General features: G+C 47.2%; 1 protein-coding gene across 4 annotated transcripts in view; it reads left to right on the top strand.

Annotated features, from left to right (window-relative positions):
• Nucleotides 1-14,624, top strand: part of LOC143275314 (fibronectin type-III domain-containing protein 3A-like) — a 33,906-nt gene extending 19,282 nt beyond the window's left edge. For 3 of the 4 annotated variants that reach the window (XM_076579313.1, XM_076579314.1, XM_076579315.1), the window contains exons 14-22: nt 365-470; nt 1,154-1,326; nt 3,302-3,496; nt 5,152-5,226; nt 6,149-6,405; nt 7,396-7,596; nt 9,128-9,294; nt 9,837-9,967; nt 13,052-13,463. In XM_076579313.1, coding sequence (XP_076435428.1) covers nt 365-470; nt 1,154-1,326; nt 3,302-3,496; nt 5,152-5,226; nt 6,149-6,405; nt 7,396-7,596; nt 9,128-9,294; nt 9,837-9,967; nt 13,052-13,453 — 1,707 coding nt within the window. In that variant the 3' untranslated portion in view covers nt 13,454-13,463. Of the gene's footprint in view, nt 1-364; nt 471-1,153; nt 1,327-3,301; nt 3,497-5,151; nt 5,227-6,148; nt 6,406-7,395; nt 7,597-9,127; nt 9,295-9,836; nt 9,968-13,051; nt 13,464-14,489 lie in introns of those variants that run through there. The other variant, XM_076579316.1, reaches the window with a different exon arrangement.
• The last annotated feature ends 1,678 nt before the right edge of the window (nt 14,625-16,302 follow it).

Here is a 16,302-nt window from a genome sequence, read left to right as displayed (position 1 = left end):
TGTATGTATGTATGTACCTACGTATATATGCATGCGTATACGTGCTTGTGTTCTTTCAATTTCAATTGTCTACTTTTGTTGTTGCTGTTGTTATCATTTTTTTTTTTTTTAAATACTTGTTGCATTTCTTGATTTAATCAACTGACATGACCTATTTTAATTGTTCTCTCTCACCTATGTTTCAAATTATATACATATGTTTGTGTGGGGATGTTTGAGTGAATGTTTTTAGTGCTGTTGTAAAGCGCATAGAGCTTCAAGAATATGCGCTATAGCAAGAAGTCTTACTAAAATAAAATAAAATAAAATACCCGCCTGACTGAGGTCTGTCGACATCGTGACATGGGTGGTGTTGCTGTGGCAGTTTTCAGACAGCTGTGCGGTGACCACGGAGTCTGTGGTCCCGGGTCTGTGTTCGAGCCCCAAGCTGCTGGGCAAACCCAGATCCACTTCGCTGCATCTGCGCTGGAGTAAGTGAGCCTATGCAGCAGCCTCAGATGTTGTTGTTGTGTTGTTCTGATGACGGGCGCTACAGCTGAGTGGTTAAAGCGTTGGTACTTTCAATCTGAGGGTTTCAGGATTCAGATCTTGTTAACAGCGCCTGGTGGGTAAAGGGTGGAGATTTTTTCCGATCTCCCAGGTCAGCATGATTATATGCAGACCTGCTTGTGCGCGAACCGCCTTTGTGTGTACACGCAAGCAAAAGATCAAATACGCACATTAAAGATCCTGTAATCCATGTCTGCTTTCGGTTATGGAAACAAGAACATACCCAGCATGCACACCCCTGAAAACAGAGTATGGCTGCCTACATGGAGGGGTAAAAACGGTCAAGCATGTAAAAGCCCACTCGTGTACATGCGAGTGAATGTGGGAGGGTGAATGTGGTGGGGGGGGCGGGGGGTGTTAGTGATGAACATCATAGGTGGGGTGTGTGATGCCACTGAACTGGTGTAGATAACAGGGCAGCAAGAATAACTAACTGATTAACTAACTTACTAACGAACTAACTAAAATAACTAACTAATCAGATAAATAAATAAATAGATAAATCAATAATAAATAGATAGATAGATAACTGAATAAATAATAATGATAAATAAATAATAATTTCAACCATCCTAACTCAGTTGCATCCGACCGACCCGTGCAGGTCAGCCTTTGAACGACGGAGGGTCACCGGTGACACAGTTTGCGGTCCAGATGATCTCCCCTGACCAGAGCCGGCGGGAGGCGTACCGAGGGCCCGGCAGAGACTGTGTCGTGGCGGGGCTGATGCCTGGCCAGCTCTACCTGTTTCAGGTTCGAGCCTTCAACAAGGTGGGGGTGAGTGCACTTTTTTTTTTCTTTTTTGTTTTTTTGTTTTTTGTCATGCATTGGACTTTCAATCTGAGGGTCCCGGGTTTGAATCTCTCAGTAACGGCGCCTGGTGGGTAAAGGGTGGAGATTTTTCTGATTTCCCAGGTCAGCATTATGTTCAGACCTGCTTGTGCCTGAACCCTCTTCATGTATATAAGCAAGCAGAAGATCAAATACGCATGTTAAAGATCCTGTAACCCATTTCAGCGTTCGGTGGGTTATGGAAGCAAGAACATACCCAGCATGCACCCCCCCCCCCGAAAACAGAGTATGGCTGCTTACATGGCGGGGTAAAAACTAGTCATACATGTTAAAGCCCACTCGTGTACATTGGAGTGAACGTGGGAGTTGCAGCCCATGAACAAAGAAGGAGAAGAAGGAAAAGGAGTTTCTCTCATGGCTGACTTGACGGGTGCAACAGCTAAACAGTTAACATGTTGGACTTTCAATGTGTGGGTCCTGGGTTCAAGTGCCAGTTGTGGCACCTGGTGGGTTAAGGGTGGAGATTTTTATTTTATTTTATTTTTTGTTGTTGATCACAGCAGATGTGTAGGTGCCTGAACAGCCAGTTTCACACAGAGAAATCTGTGTGACTTAAGCATAGTGCAATGGGATGTAGCACAATACAGTACAGTTCAGCACAATCAGATACACTACCCATGTCCAAACCAGCACAAATGCAAACAAGGTTCCTCTGAGATCACACACACACACACACACACACACACACACACACACACACACACACACACACAGACACACACTACAAATGCACACGCACACACACCACAAAAACATACAACACACACACACAAACACACACACTCACACACACTCAGACACACACACACACACACACACACACACACACACACACACACACACACATCCACCCCTCCCCCAACACACACGCACACGCACACAGACATGCACAGATACAGAGACACACACAGACACACGCGCATATACAGACACGCACACACAGACACGCACACACACACACACAAATATATATATATATATATATCTGACACAGACACAACACACACACACACACACACACACACACACACACACACACACACCACACACACACACGCACACAGAGACACACACACACGCACAGAGACACACGCACACAGAGACACACACACACGCACACAGAGACACACACACATACAACACACAACACACACACACACACACACACACACACACACACACACACATACATACCCTCCCAGAAACAACAACAACAACAATAACACACAAATACAAACACAAATATATGTCTATATATGTCTATCTGTCTGTGTGTGTGTGTCTCTCTCTCTGTCTCTCTCTCTCTCTCTGTCTGTCACTCTCTCTCTCTCTTTCTGTCTCTCTGTTCTATTTGTAATAGATGTAGATAGCAAGGACAGATTGGAAGAATCAGCTATGCCTAAAATCTGCCGACATGGTGGGGTAAATAAACAAAACGGTCATACATGTAAAATGTTAAATGTTACATGTTTGTCTAAGTGCGTAGGTGTGTGTGTGCATGCCTGAAATCTGGTTGAATGACACAGGAAACAAATGATGAGCGCCCAATGGCAGCCGTCAGTCGGCTCTACCCAGGTAGGCAGCCTGTTGTGTAAATGACTCCGTGTTTGTAAAGCGCTTAGAGCTTGGTCTCTGACCGAGGATAGGCGCTATATAAGTATCCATATCAATCGATCAATCAAATCTTAATCCTTGAATAAAAACGTTTTGAGTTCTGAGTTCTCTGTCTGTCACTCTCTCTCTCTCTCTCTCTCTCTGTCTGTGTGTCTGTCTCTCTCTGTCACTCTCTCTCTCTCTGTCACTCTCTCTCTGTGTCACTCTCTCTCTCTATATATATATATATATATTATATCTACACAAAGTGCACACTAGCTGTGTGTGATGTGACCTGATGGTTCAGGGAGGACCGTGGTCCGAACCCCTGGAGGTGACCAGTGGGGCGGCAGCGCCAGACGCTCCGCCCACCCCCCAGGTGACCCCCCACTCCCCTCACCTGGTCACCGTCACCTGGGAGGAACCGCCGGGCAACGGTGCCCCCGTCAGCGAGTATCGCCTGGAGTGGGACCGGGAACAGGATGGCGTGGAGTTTTCACAGGTAAGTCACTCTCTGTGTGACAGGTAAGACAGGGTAACGCGCACTGATAGGTAACAATGGGGCCCTCGTCGCCACACTGTGATAGGTGACACACACTGTGACAGTTAACAGGTGACACACACTGTGATAGGTGACACACACTGTGATAGGTGACACACACTGTGACAGTTAACAGGTAACACACACTGTGATAGGTGACACACACTGTATCAGTTAACAGGTGACACACGTTGTGACAGTTAACAGGTGACACACACTGTGACAGTTAACAGGTGACACACACTGTGATAGGTGACACACACTGTATCAGTTAACAGGTGACACACATTGTGATAGGTGACACACACTGTGTCAGTTAACAGGTGACACACACTGTGATAGGTGACACACACTGTATCAGTTAACAGGTGACACACTGTGATAGGTGACACATGCTGTGATAGGTGACACATGCTGTATCAGTTAACAGGTGACACACACTGTGACAGTTAACAGGTGACACACTGTGACAGTTAACAGGTAACACACACTGTGATAGGTGACACACACTGTGACAGTTAACAGGTGACACACACTGTGATAGGTGACACACACTGTGATAGGTGACACACACTGTGATAGGTGACACATGCTGTATCAGTTAACAGGTGACACACACTGTGACAGGTGACACACACTGTGATAGGTGACACACACTGTGACAGTTAACAGGTGACACACATTGTGATAGGTGACACACACTGTGATAGGTGACACATGCTGTATCAGTTAACAGGTGACACACACTGTGATAGGTGATACACACTGTGACAGTTAACAGGTGACACACATTGTGATAGGTGACACACACTGTGACAGTTAACAGGTAACACACATTGTGATAGGTGACACACACTGTGATAGGTGACACACACTGTGACAGTTAACAGGTGACACACACTGTGATAGGTAACACACACTGTGATAGGTAACACACACAGGTAACACACACTGTGATAGGTAACACACACTGTGATAGGTAACACACACAGGTAACACACACTGTGATAGGTAACACACACTGTGACAGTTAACAGGTAACACACACTGTGATAGGTAACACACGCTGTGACAGTTAACAGGTAACACACACTGTGATAGGTAACACACGCTGTGACCGTTAACAGGTAACACACACTGTGACAGTTAACAGGTAACACACACTGTGATAGGTAACACATGCTGTGACAGTTAACAGGTAACACACACTGTGATAGGTGACACACACTGTGACAGTTAACAGGTAACACACACTGACAGGTAAGACAGGTAACACACTTTGACAGGTAAACAGGTAACACACAAGAAAGAGAATTGATTTACAGATCATGGTGTGTGTTGCAGCTGTACTCATGACATAAACTCGTGGTGTGTGTTTGTGTGTTTGTGTGTGTATATCTCTGTGTGTGTGTTAGTGTCAGAGCTGTACTGAGGACATAAACTCATGGTGTGTGTGTGTGTGTGTGTGTGTGTGTTCATGGTGGGTGTGTGTGTTTGTCTGTGTGTGTGTGTGTGTGTGTTTGTTTGTGTGTGTATATCTGTGTGTGTGTGTTAGTGTTACAGCTGTACTCAGGACATAAACTCACTGTGTGTGTGTGTGTGTGTGTGTGTTTCAGCTGTACTCCGGACCAAAACTCAGCCATGAAGCGAAAGGACTGACACCTGCCACCACCTACGCTTTCAGAGTCCAGGTATATGGAACAGAATGATGAAATGAGACAATGCTTGAGCTCAGGTACATTAGAAGTGTTTGAATTAATTCATCGGTCTCTAAGGCACTCCTGTATATACAGTGCCCTTCCTGAATTAAGCAATATTGAGTGCATACTGTGTATGTTCTTGTTTCCATATCCCACCGAACGCTGACATGGATTACGGGATCTTTTACGTGCGTATTTGATCTTCTGCATGCGTTTACACACAAAGGGGGTTCAGGCACTAGCAGGTCTGCATATCTGTCGACCTGAGAGATGGGAAAGATTGCCACTCTTCACCAGCCAGGTGCTGTGATTGGGATTCAAACCTGGGACCCTCAGATTGAAAGTCCAACGCTTTAACTGCTCGGCTGTTGTGCCCATCATTGATTGCCTTTCATTTGAACTAAGACAGGGTTATAGGTTTCAGTCTTGTGCTGTGATTGGGATTCAAATCTGGAACCCTCAGATTGAAAGTCCAACGCTTTAACTGCTCGGCTGTTGTGCCCATCATTGATTGCCTTTCATTTGAACTAAGACAGGGTTATAGGTTTCAGTCTTGATGTGTTTACACACAGATCCATGCTTCTTCTTGCTCCTCTGTATTCATGGGCCACAATTCCCATGATCATTTACATGTACGAGTGGACTTTTTACATGTAAGACTGTTGTTATCCCACCATGAAGGCAGCTGTACTCTGTTTGTGGAGGGTTGTGTGATGCCCCTCCCCCCACGCCCTCCCCCCCCCCCCCCCACGCCCACTGACAGCCACAAAATGAGTAACGATGACTGTTGTGCCCATCATCAGTCGCCTTCCGTTTAAAGACAACAGTTGTAGAGTCCAGTCTGGAGGTATCCACACGCAGATCAACACTTTTTCTCCCACAAAACGAGTGACGACGACTGTCCTTGTTGCAGGCGGTGAACGCGGCGGGGCCGGGCCACTTCTCCCCCACCAGGATCTGCCGCACCCCTCCCTCCTCCCCCGGCCCCGTCACCTCCCTCCAGTGGCGCCCCCTGGGCCCCACCAGCGTGGCATTGTCGTGGCAACCTGCCCCCAGCAACGGCAGCGAGGTGACGTCGTACAAGGTGTCGGTGTCAGACAGACCCGTGGTGAGTGTGGGGCCGGTGTCGGAGTGCACCTTGGACGATCTTCTGCCGGACACCACCTACAGGTGAGTTATGGTTGGTTGTGGTCATGGCAGGGCTCTCAAGTGTGTGTGTGTGTGTGTGTGTGTCTGTGTGTCTATATTACAGCTTTGTCTTTTGTGAAAGGCTATGACCCTCAAACTTGGAGGCAACATTGCACTGGTTGTGTGTATTTGTATGTGTGTGCATGTGTGTACTGTCTCTCTCTTGTGTGTGTGTGTGTGTGTGCATGCATGTGTGTTTGTGTGTGTACATGCGGATGTGTGTAGGTGCAGGTGTGTTTCTCCAGTCAGTAGGAAACCATTTACAGCTTAGTCTTTTGTGAAGGACTATGACTCTCAAACTAGGAGGCAAAATTGCACTGGCTGTTAGTGCCGCACGCTTGGGTGTCTAGTTGGCCTTTTTGGAACCATCCCAACGCCGACTGTCCTAAAACCCTCTTGGCCAAGAACATGCTGAATGGAACACCGCAAACAGTAAAATATCAAGATGAAAAAAGAAAAAAAACAGCAGTCTATTCATGTCTAAAACTTTATGTATATATATATATATATATATATATATATATATATATATAGAGAGAGAGAGAGAGAGAGAGAGAGAGAGAGAGAGAAGGGTAGGTGTAGATAGATAGATAGATAGATAGATTGATATAGATAAGATAAGAACTTTATCATCTCATTAAGAGAAATTACATCCGGTGTGGTAAAACAAACGTAGACAATTACTCAACACAAAACATTAACCATGACTTGATTAAAAAGAAACAATAACATATAAGACATTCATATAAAAATTATTGTATATATATTCACTCAATCAAAAAGTTGTAATTAATCATTATTATAAACACATTGAAATACACCAAGGCAAACATTGCTTGTATCATATTGCACATAGAGAGAAATAACTATATACATATATGTAAAGCATTGTCTTGCTTACTCTATTACCTTTAGAGAAACACAAAAAAAAACCCTCTCAGTTCAATTCTTCTCTCTCTCTCCACGTCCCAGGGTTCAGATCCAGGCGGTCAACAGCGTGGGGGCGGGCCCGAACAGCGTGGTGACCAAGGTGACCACTCGGCCCCTGCCTCCCCCGGCCCCCTGCCTGGAGTGTGTCTCGACCACCTACGGCAGTGCCAAGCTGAAGTGGGGGGACGGGCGTAACCCCCACATGCTGACCTACACCTTGGAGATGGCTAGAGATGGTGCTAAGTGAGTGAAAGGGAGAGAGAGGGAGAGGGGGGATGGAGAGAGAGAGGGAGGAGGGAGAGAGAGAGAGAGAAGTGGAGGGACGGGCGTAACCCCCACATGCTGACCTACACCCTGGAGATGGCTATAGATGGTGCTAAGTGAGTGAAAGGGAGAGAGTGAGAGAGAGAGGAAGGGAGAGGGGGATAGAGGGAGGGAGAGGGAGGAGGAGGGGGAGGGAGAGAGAGGGAGAGAGAGAGAGAAGTGGAGGGACGGGCGTAACCTCCACATGCTGACCTACACCCTGGAGATGGCTAGAGATGGTGCTAAGTGAATGAAAGGGAGAGAGAGAGAGGGGGGGGGATGGAGAGAGAAAGAGAAGATGGGGGACGGGCGTAACCTCCACATGCTGACCTACACCCTGGAGATGGCTAGAGATGGTGCTAAGTGAATGAAAGGGAGAGAGAGAGAGAGGGGGGGGATGGAGAGAGAAAGAGAAGATGGGGGACGGGCGTAACCTCCACATGCTGACCTACACCCTGGAGATGGCTAGAGATGGTGCTAAGTGAGTGAAAGGGAGAGAGTGAAAGAGAGAGAGAGAGGGGGATGGAGAGAGAGAGAGATGGGGGAGGAGGGAAAGAGAGAAAAAAGTGGGATGGGTGCCACCCCACATGCTGACCTATACCATGGAGATGGCTAGTGATGGTGCTAAGTGAGAGAGAGAGGTGGGGCGGAGAGTGTGTGTGAGAGAGAGTGTGTGTGTGTGTGAGAGAGAGGGTGTGTGTGTGTGAGAGAGAGGGTGTATGAGAGAGAGAGAGGGTGTGTGTGAGAGAGAGAGGGTGTGTGTGTGTGTGTGAGAGAGAGGGTGTGTGTGTGTGAGAGAGAGAGGGTGTGTGTGTGAGAGAGAGAGAGTGTGTGTGTGTGAGAGAGAGAGGGTGTGTGTGTGAGAGAGAGAGGGTGTGTGTGAGAGAGAGAGGGTGTGTGTTTGTGTGAGAGAGAGAGAGAGTGTGTGTGTGTGTTTGTGTGTGTGAATGAGAGAGAGTGTGTGTGTGTGTTTGTGTGTGTGAATGAGAGAGAGTGTGTGTGTGTGTGATGAGTGAGAGAGAGAGAGAGAGTGTGTGTGTGTGTGTAAGAGAGAGAGAGAGAGCCTTGTCTTTTGCTCTCACCTGTGAACATGGAGCATTACAATAATGGTATTTTCCATGTATTTTCTTTCGATACAACATGTTCTCTTGAGCATTATTTGAATTTTTGTGAGGTTGATGATTTTTGGAGGCAAAAATTAGTAGTTCACACAGAAATGGTACTAGGTCAGCTGCAACAGAGAGAAACCTGTCATCCTAGTTTGCATCAGTTTGACATGGTAAAGTTTATTGAACCAAACAGTGAGTACAGTACTTCTTCTTTGTAAGTGGGCTGCAACTCCCACGTTCACTCCTGTGCACACGAGTGGGCTTTTACGTGCTTGGCCGTTTTTACCCCGTCATGTAGGCAGCCATATTCCGTCCGCGTGTTGCATCACCACCGTGATCAACGCCGTCAGTGGTGGCACTAGTTTCCAGGTGGTGTACACCGGCTCTGCCCACTCCCACAAGGTGTCACGGCTGACGGAGAACACTGTGTACCGGTTCCGGGTTCTGGCCACCAATGACTCGGGAGACGGGCCCTTCTGTGACCCCGTGACCTTGACCACCCCTCGGGCCCCGCCCCCTGCAGTGAAAAGTGAGGGTGTGCTGTTCTGGTGGCTGGTGGTGTGTGCTGTTCTGTTGTCTGGTGGTGTGTGCTGTTTTGTTGTCTGTTGTCTGGTGGTGTGTGGTGTTCTGTTGTCTGGTGGTGTGCTGTTCTGTTGTCTGGTGGTGTGCTGTTCTGTTGTCTGTTGTCTGGTGGTGTGTGCTGTTCTGTTGTCTGGTGGTGTGTGCTGTTTTGTTGTCTGTTGTCTGGTGGTGTGTGGTGTTCTGTTGTCTGGTGGTGTGCTGTTCTGTTGTCTGGTGGTGTGAATGTGTACATTATGCAGTCAGACAGTGTGTTGTGAATGTGTACATCATGCAGTCAGACACTGTGTTGTGAATGTGTACATCATGCAGTCAGACAGTGTGTTGTGAATGTGTACATCATGCAGTCAGACAGTGTGTTGTGAATGTGTACATCATGCAGTCAGACACTGTGTTGTGAATGTGTACATCGTGCAGTCAGACAGTGTGTTGTGAATGTGTACATCATGCAGTCAGACACACTGTGCCATCAGCGTGAGGTGTTCTGTGCAGCACTGACAGTGACTGACGTGGACAACACAAGCTGCACCGTGCAGTGGGCGCCGTGTCAGAGTCACCATGACGACGACGCCCTCACCTACGTCCTGCAGATACTGCTGCCTCAGTCCTCAGAGTTCAGACAGGTATGACTGGTCAGTCCTCAGAGTTCAGACAGGTATGACGGGTCAGTCCTGAGAGTTCAGACAGGTATGACAGGTCAGTCCTCAGAGTTCAGACAGGTATGACGAGTCAGTCCTCAGAGTTCAAACAGGTATGACTGGTCAGTCCTCAGAGTTCAAACAGGTATGACTGGTCAATCCTCAGAGTTCAGACAGGTATGACAGGTCAGTCCTCAGAGTTCAGACAGGTATGACGGGTCAGTCCTGAGAGGTCAGACAGGTATGACGGGTCAGTCCTGAGAGTTCAGTTCAGACAGGTATGACGGGTCAGTCCTCAGAGTTCAGACAGGTATGACAGGTCAGTCCTCAGAATTCAGACAGGTATGACGGGTGCCGTTGCTGAATGGTCCGAGTGCTGGATTCTCACCGGCGTTTCCTGAGTTCGATCCTTAGCTTTGTTGTCCACAGTGGGTTAAGGGTGATGATTCCAGTCTTCCAAGTCAACACACATTCAGGCCTCTTAGTGACAGGCACAGTAGCCGAGTGGTTAAAGCGTTGGACTTTCAATCTAAGGGTCCCAGGTTCGAATCTCGATAACAGTGCCTGGTGGGTAAAGGATGGAGATTTTTCCGATCTCCCAGGTCAGCATATGTTGCAGACCTGCTAGTGTCTTTATCCCTTTTGTGTGTTTATGCATGCAGAAGAACAAATACACAACTTAATCAAAGATCCTGCAGTCCATGTCGGCGTTCGGTGGACTCACAGAAACAAGAACAGGCCCAGCATGCACACCCCTGAAAGCGGAATAAGGCTGCCAACACGGCAAGATAAAAATGGTCATGCACTTAAAAGCCCACTGGTTCATACAAGTGCATGTGGGAGTCACAGCCCACCAATACAGAAAAAGAGGAGGTGGTGGTGGTGTGTCCATCGAGATCGATGATGACCATCGTTGTCATCCAGCTGGGGGATGGGGGGAGGGTGGTGGTGGGGTGGGGGGGAGGATGCTCATGAATCTATCTGTGAATGCACAGATGGCTGAATAGTCCAGTCTGCGCACGAAATGTTCGCTGACAGTTGGGGCAGACAAAGACAGGCATACCATTGTCAGGGAGCTTGTTTGCCCGTGACTTTCTGGCCTGCCTCTTCTGAACAGCTGCAGCAGTCCTGTTGGCCTCGCACAACTTGGCACCTTTGTGCACAGCAACACGCCATTTGTCATGGTCCACTGCAGATTCCTCCCAGGAGTCAGGGTTGATATCGAACGCTTTCAGAGAGACTTTCAGAGTATCTCTGAAGCGCTTCTTCTGAAGCGCTTCTTATGGGAGTCACGGCCCACCAATACAGAAGAAGAGGAGGTACACTGCTGCTGACTCTGTGTCCAGCCATGCCCCGTTCCCTCGTCCTCTGTACCACTGGAGGTCCCAAACAAAGCTGTACAAGTTATGCCATTGAAGCAGTCAATGAAGTTTGCTTCCATTTTTGACTCACTTGTGTAAACAAAATGAGTCTATGTTTTAACCTGGTGTTCAGTTGTCTGTGTGTGTGTGTGTGTGTGTGTGTGTCCGTGGTAAACTTTAACATTGACATTTTCTCTGCAAATACTTTGTCAGTTGACACCAAATTTGGCATAAAAATAGGAAAAATTCAGTTCTTCCCAGTCATCTTGATTAAAACAATATTGCACCTCTGGGATGGGCACAAAAAAATTTAAAAAAGAAGCCTAATTATATGCAAACTGCATTTACTGTTATATTTATATTTTTTGTATTCTCTAAACCTGGCACTTTGACCTCTTATTCTGACACAACAACAAGAGGAGTCATTATTATCATTTTTTGTTCAAACAGGAACTTTTTTTGCTAAGCGTGGAATTTTTATTTATTTTGCAAACGTTTTGGTGCAGATAGTAAAAAAGTGAAATTACTTTGTAATTAATGCTAGGGGACTTAATTTATCACAAGTGAATCTTGAAGGCCTTGCCTCTCTTGTTTGTTTTTTTCAGAGCACATATTGAGTTTTTTTGAGGAGATTAATCCACAAGATAGCAAACATCCCATGCCTGCATATATTCTTTTAGTGGTAATTTGTGACACTGCATATGTGCTTGAAGTTGGTTCAATTCCAAAATGAGTAAGAGAATCGTCAGATGCTCGTTAACTTACGAATTTGAAAACATTTAGATTCCATGCTTAGCAGAAATGTTTGTCAGGGTTTGAGGTGGCAGCTTTGTATTTGTATTTGTATTTCTTTTTATCACATCAGATTTCTCTGTGTGAAATTCGGGCTACTCTCCCCAGGGAGAGCGCGTCGCTAGACTGCAGCGCCACCCTTTTTTTTTCAGCTTTGAACTGTTGACTGATTGTTGACTGTATCATTCAGCCCAGGGTGAAAAGGTCAGTCATCAGCTGAAAGCAAAAACAAGTCAGAACTCTCTCTGGCTCAGCCTGTTCAGCAGTAATCTGAAAGATTGTTGACATGGATGTTGACAGGTGTACAGAAACCCAAAAGATGTTGACATGAATGTTGATCAGTGTACAGAGGCCTAAAGGATGTTGACATGATGTTGATGTGAATGTTGATCAGTTTATAGAGGCCCCAAGAATGTTGATGTTACTGTTGCCAGTTGTACAGAGGCCCCAAGGATGTTGACGTGATGTTGACATGATTTTAATGTGACTGTCACCAGGTGTACAGAGGCCCCAAGGATGTTGACGTGATGTTGACATGATTTTAATGTGACTGTCACCAGGTGTACAGAGGCCCCAAGGATGACACGATGTTGATATCATGTTGACATGATGTTGATGTGACTTGCCAGGTGTACAGAGGCCCCAAGGATGCTGACGTGATGTTAACAGGTCTACATATGCCCCAAGGATGTTGACATGAATGTTGACAGGAGTAGAGGCCCCAAGGATGTTAATGTGATGTTGACATGAATGTTGACAGGTGTAAAGAGGCCACAAAGATGCTGACATGAATGTTGACAGGTGTACAGAGGCCCCAAGGATGTTAATGTGATGTTGACATGAATGTTGACAGGTGTACAGAGGCCACAGGGATGTTGATGTGATGTTGACACGATGTTGACGTGACTGTCGCCAGGTGTACAGAGGCCCCAACACCCACCACAGCCTGCACGGACTGCAGCCAGGCACACACCACCAGCTGCGGGCGTTCGCAGTTCGCCAGGCCAGCGACGGCACCTCTGGTCCCTTCTCCCCCCTCGTCCACTTCACCACCACCAGCCCCACCTCTCTCTCCCCCACCACCACCACAGACCGTCACAGTCAGGGGTCCGGGGATTCCGGGTCGGGGACACAGGACCACCCAGCGTGGACGGATGAGCAGTGGGCGGCCGTGATTCTGCTGGTGTTTGTGGTGACGGCGGTGGTGGTGGCGGTGGTGGTTCAGCAGTTGGTGGCTCGCCTGGGGGGGTCGTCTCCCCCTGTCCCTCCTCCTCCTTCTTCCCCCAACCACTCCTCCCCGGGTGCTGGGACGAGCTGACAGGTGTTTTTTCCCCGCATGTGTGTGTGTGTGTGTTTGTGTTCCAGTGGGAAAAAGGACTTGCAGGTAAAGTGTGCACCAGTACACGGTGCGGTGAATTCTGTGTATATTTGGTGCGGTTCTTGCTCCGAATTTTTTTTTTTTTTTTTTAATAAAAAAGGTTAAAAAAGAAAACAAACAAACAAAAAAACAAGAAAAAGAAACACCAGCTAAGGAAATAAGACTGTTCTCCCTTGAGCATCTGTTCAAGAAAGTCTGACCAGATTTTGCAGGAGGCTGGTTTATTTTAGTTTTGGGAGACAAGTTTGGAAAAGGTAATCTTTATCTGTTCTGGGGTTAGGTTGTTGTTCGTGTTTGTTCAGCAAACATCAGGCTGTCAAACTTGTACACATGCAGGCACTCATGAATGGTTTGTGTGTGGAAGAGAATTGTGCACTTTAGTCCCGGGATCAGTAGCTAGTTTTGGTCATGGAACAGAATCACAGACATTTGTTGCTAGTCCTAGAATCAGTTGCTAGTTTTGGTCATGGAATAGAATTACAGACGTTTGTCGCTGGATTGTTGCATCACTTAGAAACCATTGTTTGTGAAAGATGAATAAGGATTCATAAGAGTCCGTCTCTATACAAGTGTAAGCACACGCTTGACAGTTAAGAACAGATTAACTTCCTTTTTGTTTCACACTTACACACACAGATGATCAAACAGAAAGGAGAAAGAATTGTTTGTGGAAAAGAAAAAAAAAAAAGTCTTCCATATGAAGACAATTTTTGATAAAAACTGTGCCTTCAGATTTATTCCCAGTTGTGGGTCTTTGAGGAACATTCCAGAATCTTCTAAATTTTTACTTTTTATTTGAAGTTTGTCAGTGGACACAGTGTGTCATATTTCTGTGATTTTTTTCCTGTTTCGTTAGCAGCAGTTAGGTGAATGTGTGATATGATACACTCCCTGTATACTGGTTTGTCTGTGTTGGTTCAAGGTGTGTAGCCTTTCACAGCCATTAGGGCTAGGTAGTCATACCCACTGTGTCCAGGGCTCAGCACAAGAAGGCCATACCAACTGTGTCCAGGGCTCAGCACAAGAAGGCCATACCCACTGTGTCCAGGGCTCAGCACAAGAAGGCCATACCCACTGTGTCCAGGGCTCAGCACAAGAAGGCCATACCAACTGTGTCCAGGGCTCAGCACAAGAAGGCCATACCAACTGTGTCCAGGGCTCAGCACAAGAAGGCCATACCCACTGTGTCCAGGGCTTAGCACAAGAAGGACATACCCACTGTGTCCAGGGCTCAGCACAAGAAGGTCATACCCACTGTGTCCAGGGCTCAGCACAAGAAGGCCATACCCACTGTGTCCAGGGCTCAGCACAAGAAGGCCATACCCACTGTGTCCAGGGCTCAGCACAAGAAGGCCATACCCACTGTGTCCAGGGCTCAGCACAAGAAGGCCATACCCACTGTGTCCAGGGCTCAGCACAAGAAGGCCATACCCACTGTGTCCAGGGCTCAGCACAAGGACATACCCACTGTGTCCAGGGCTCAGCACAAGAAGGACATACCCACTGTGTCCAGGGCTCAGCACAAGAAGAGGCAGGGCTCAGTCGTCTTCTTCCATCATGTTAACCTTCCCCAACCGAAAAGACAGGTGTCCATTCACACCTCCGTGAAGTGAGGAAAATTTGTATTTGTATTTCACTTTTTTTTCACAACAGATTTCTCTGTGTGAAATTCGGGCTGCTCTCCCCAGGGAGAGCGCGTCGCTACACTTCAGTGCCACCCACTTTTTTTGTATTTTTCCTGCATGCAGTTTTGTTTTTCCTATTGGATTTTTCTACAGAATCTTGCCAGGAACAACCCTTTTGTTGCCATGGGTTCTTTTACGTGTGCTAAGTGCATGCTGCACATGGGACCTCGGTTTATCGTCTCATCTGAATGACTAGCGTCCAGACCAGCACTCAAGGTCTAGTGGAGGGGGAGAAAATATTGGCGGCTGAGCCGTGATTCGAATCAGCCATCAGTCCCTTTTACGGCCATCAGGGCAAGGCATTCATACCCACTGTGTCCAAGGCAGTCATACCCACTGTGTCCAGGGCAGTCATACCCACTGTGTCCAGGGCAGTCATACCCACTGTGTCCAGGGCAGTCATACCCACTGTGTCCAGGGCAGTCATACCCACTGTGTCCAGGGCAGTCATACCCACTGTGTCCAGGGCAGTCATACCCACTGTGTCCAGGGCAGTCATACCCACTGTGTCCAGGGCTCAGTCCTCTCCTTCCGACATGTTAACCTGACAAAAAATCTGACAAATCAGAGTGAAGTGCCTTTCTCAAGAACACCATTCCGAAACAGGGCTTAAATCCCATGTTCACTGGTGAACATTGGGTCAGAAGTCACACACCTAACCGTGCCTGCCAGAAAACAAACTGAACTTGAAGGAGACAGACATGAAGAAGAGAAAACTGACTTGCTGAAGAGCAGTGGATACAGGTCTTCTCCTTTCTGTTTCATGACCAACATCAGCGGCATGAACGTTCCTGTCGTGGTCAGTACACACAACCATTTCTGTAACCCACCAAACTTTGGTATAGATTACCGCGTCTTTAACATGTGTATTTCACCTTCAGCTTGCGAGGTACACACCAAAGGGGTTCAAACATACTAGGTGTGTGCACACGTTGACCCGTGAGATGAGAAAAAAAGCTGTGCCTTTTACTCACGTTGAACTGCAGGGATGGAACTGAACCCAGGACCTCAAGTCAAAAGGTCTGACCATGTTATCTGTTGTGGCCGTACCTGTGTGGAGATCCTGCACCCACCAGAATGGACAGGCAGCTACAAGAGGCTGTG

This window comes from Babylonia areolata, chromosome 30 (assembly GCF_041734735.1).
Source record: "Babylonia areolata isolate BAREFJ2019XMU chromosome 30, ASM4173473v1, whole genome shotgun sequence".
Classification (NCBI taxonomy): Eukaryota; Metazoa; Mollusca; class Gastropoda; order Neogastropoda; family Buccinidae; genus Babylonia; species Babylonia areolata.
Note: the sequence above shows the minus strand (reverse complement) of the source record. Positions and strands in the feature narration are given on the sequence as shown.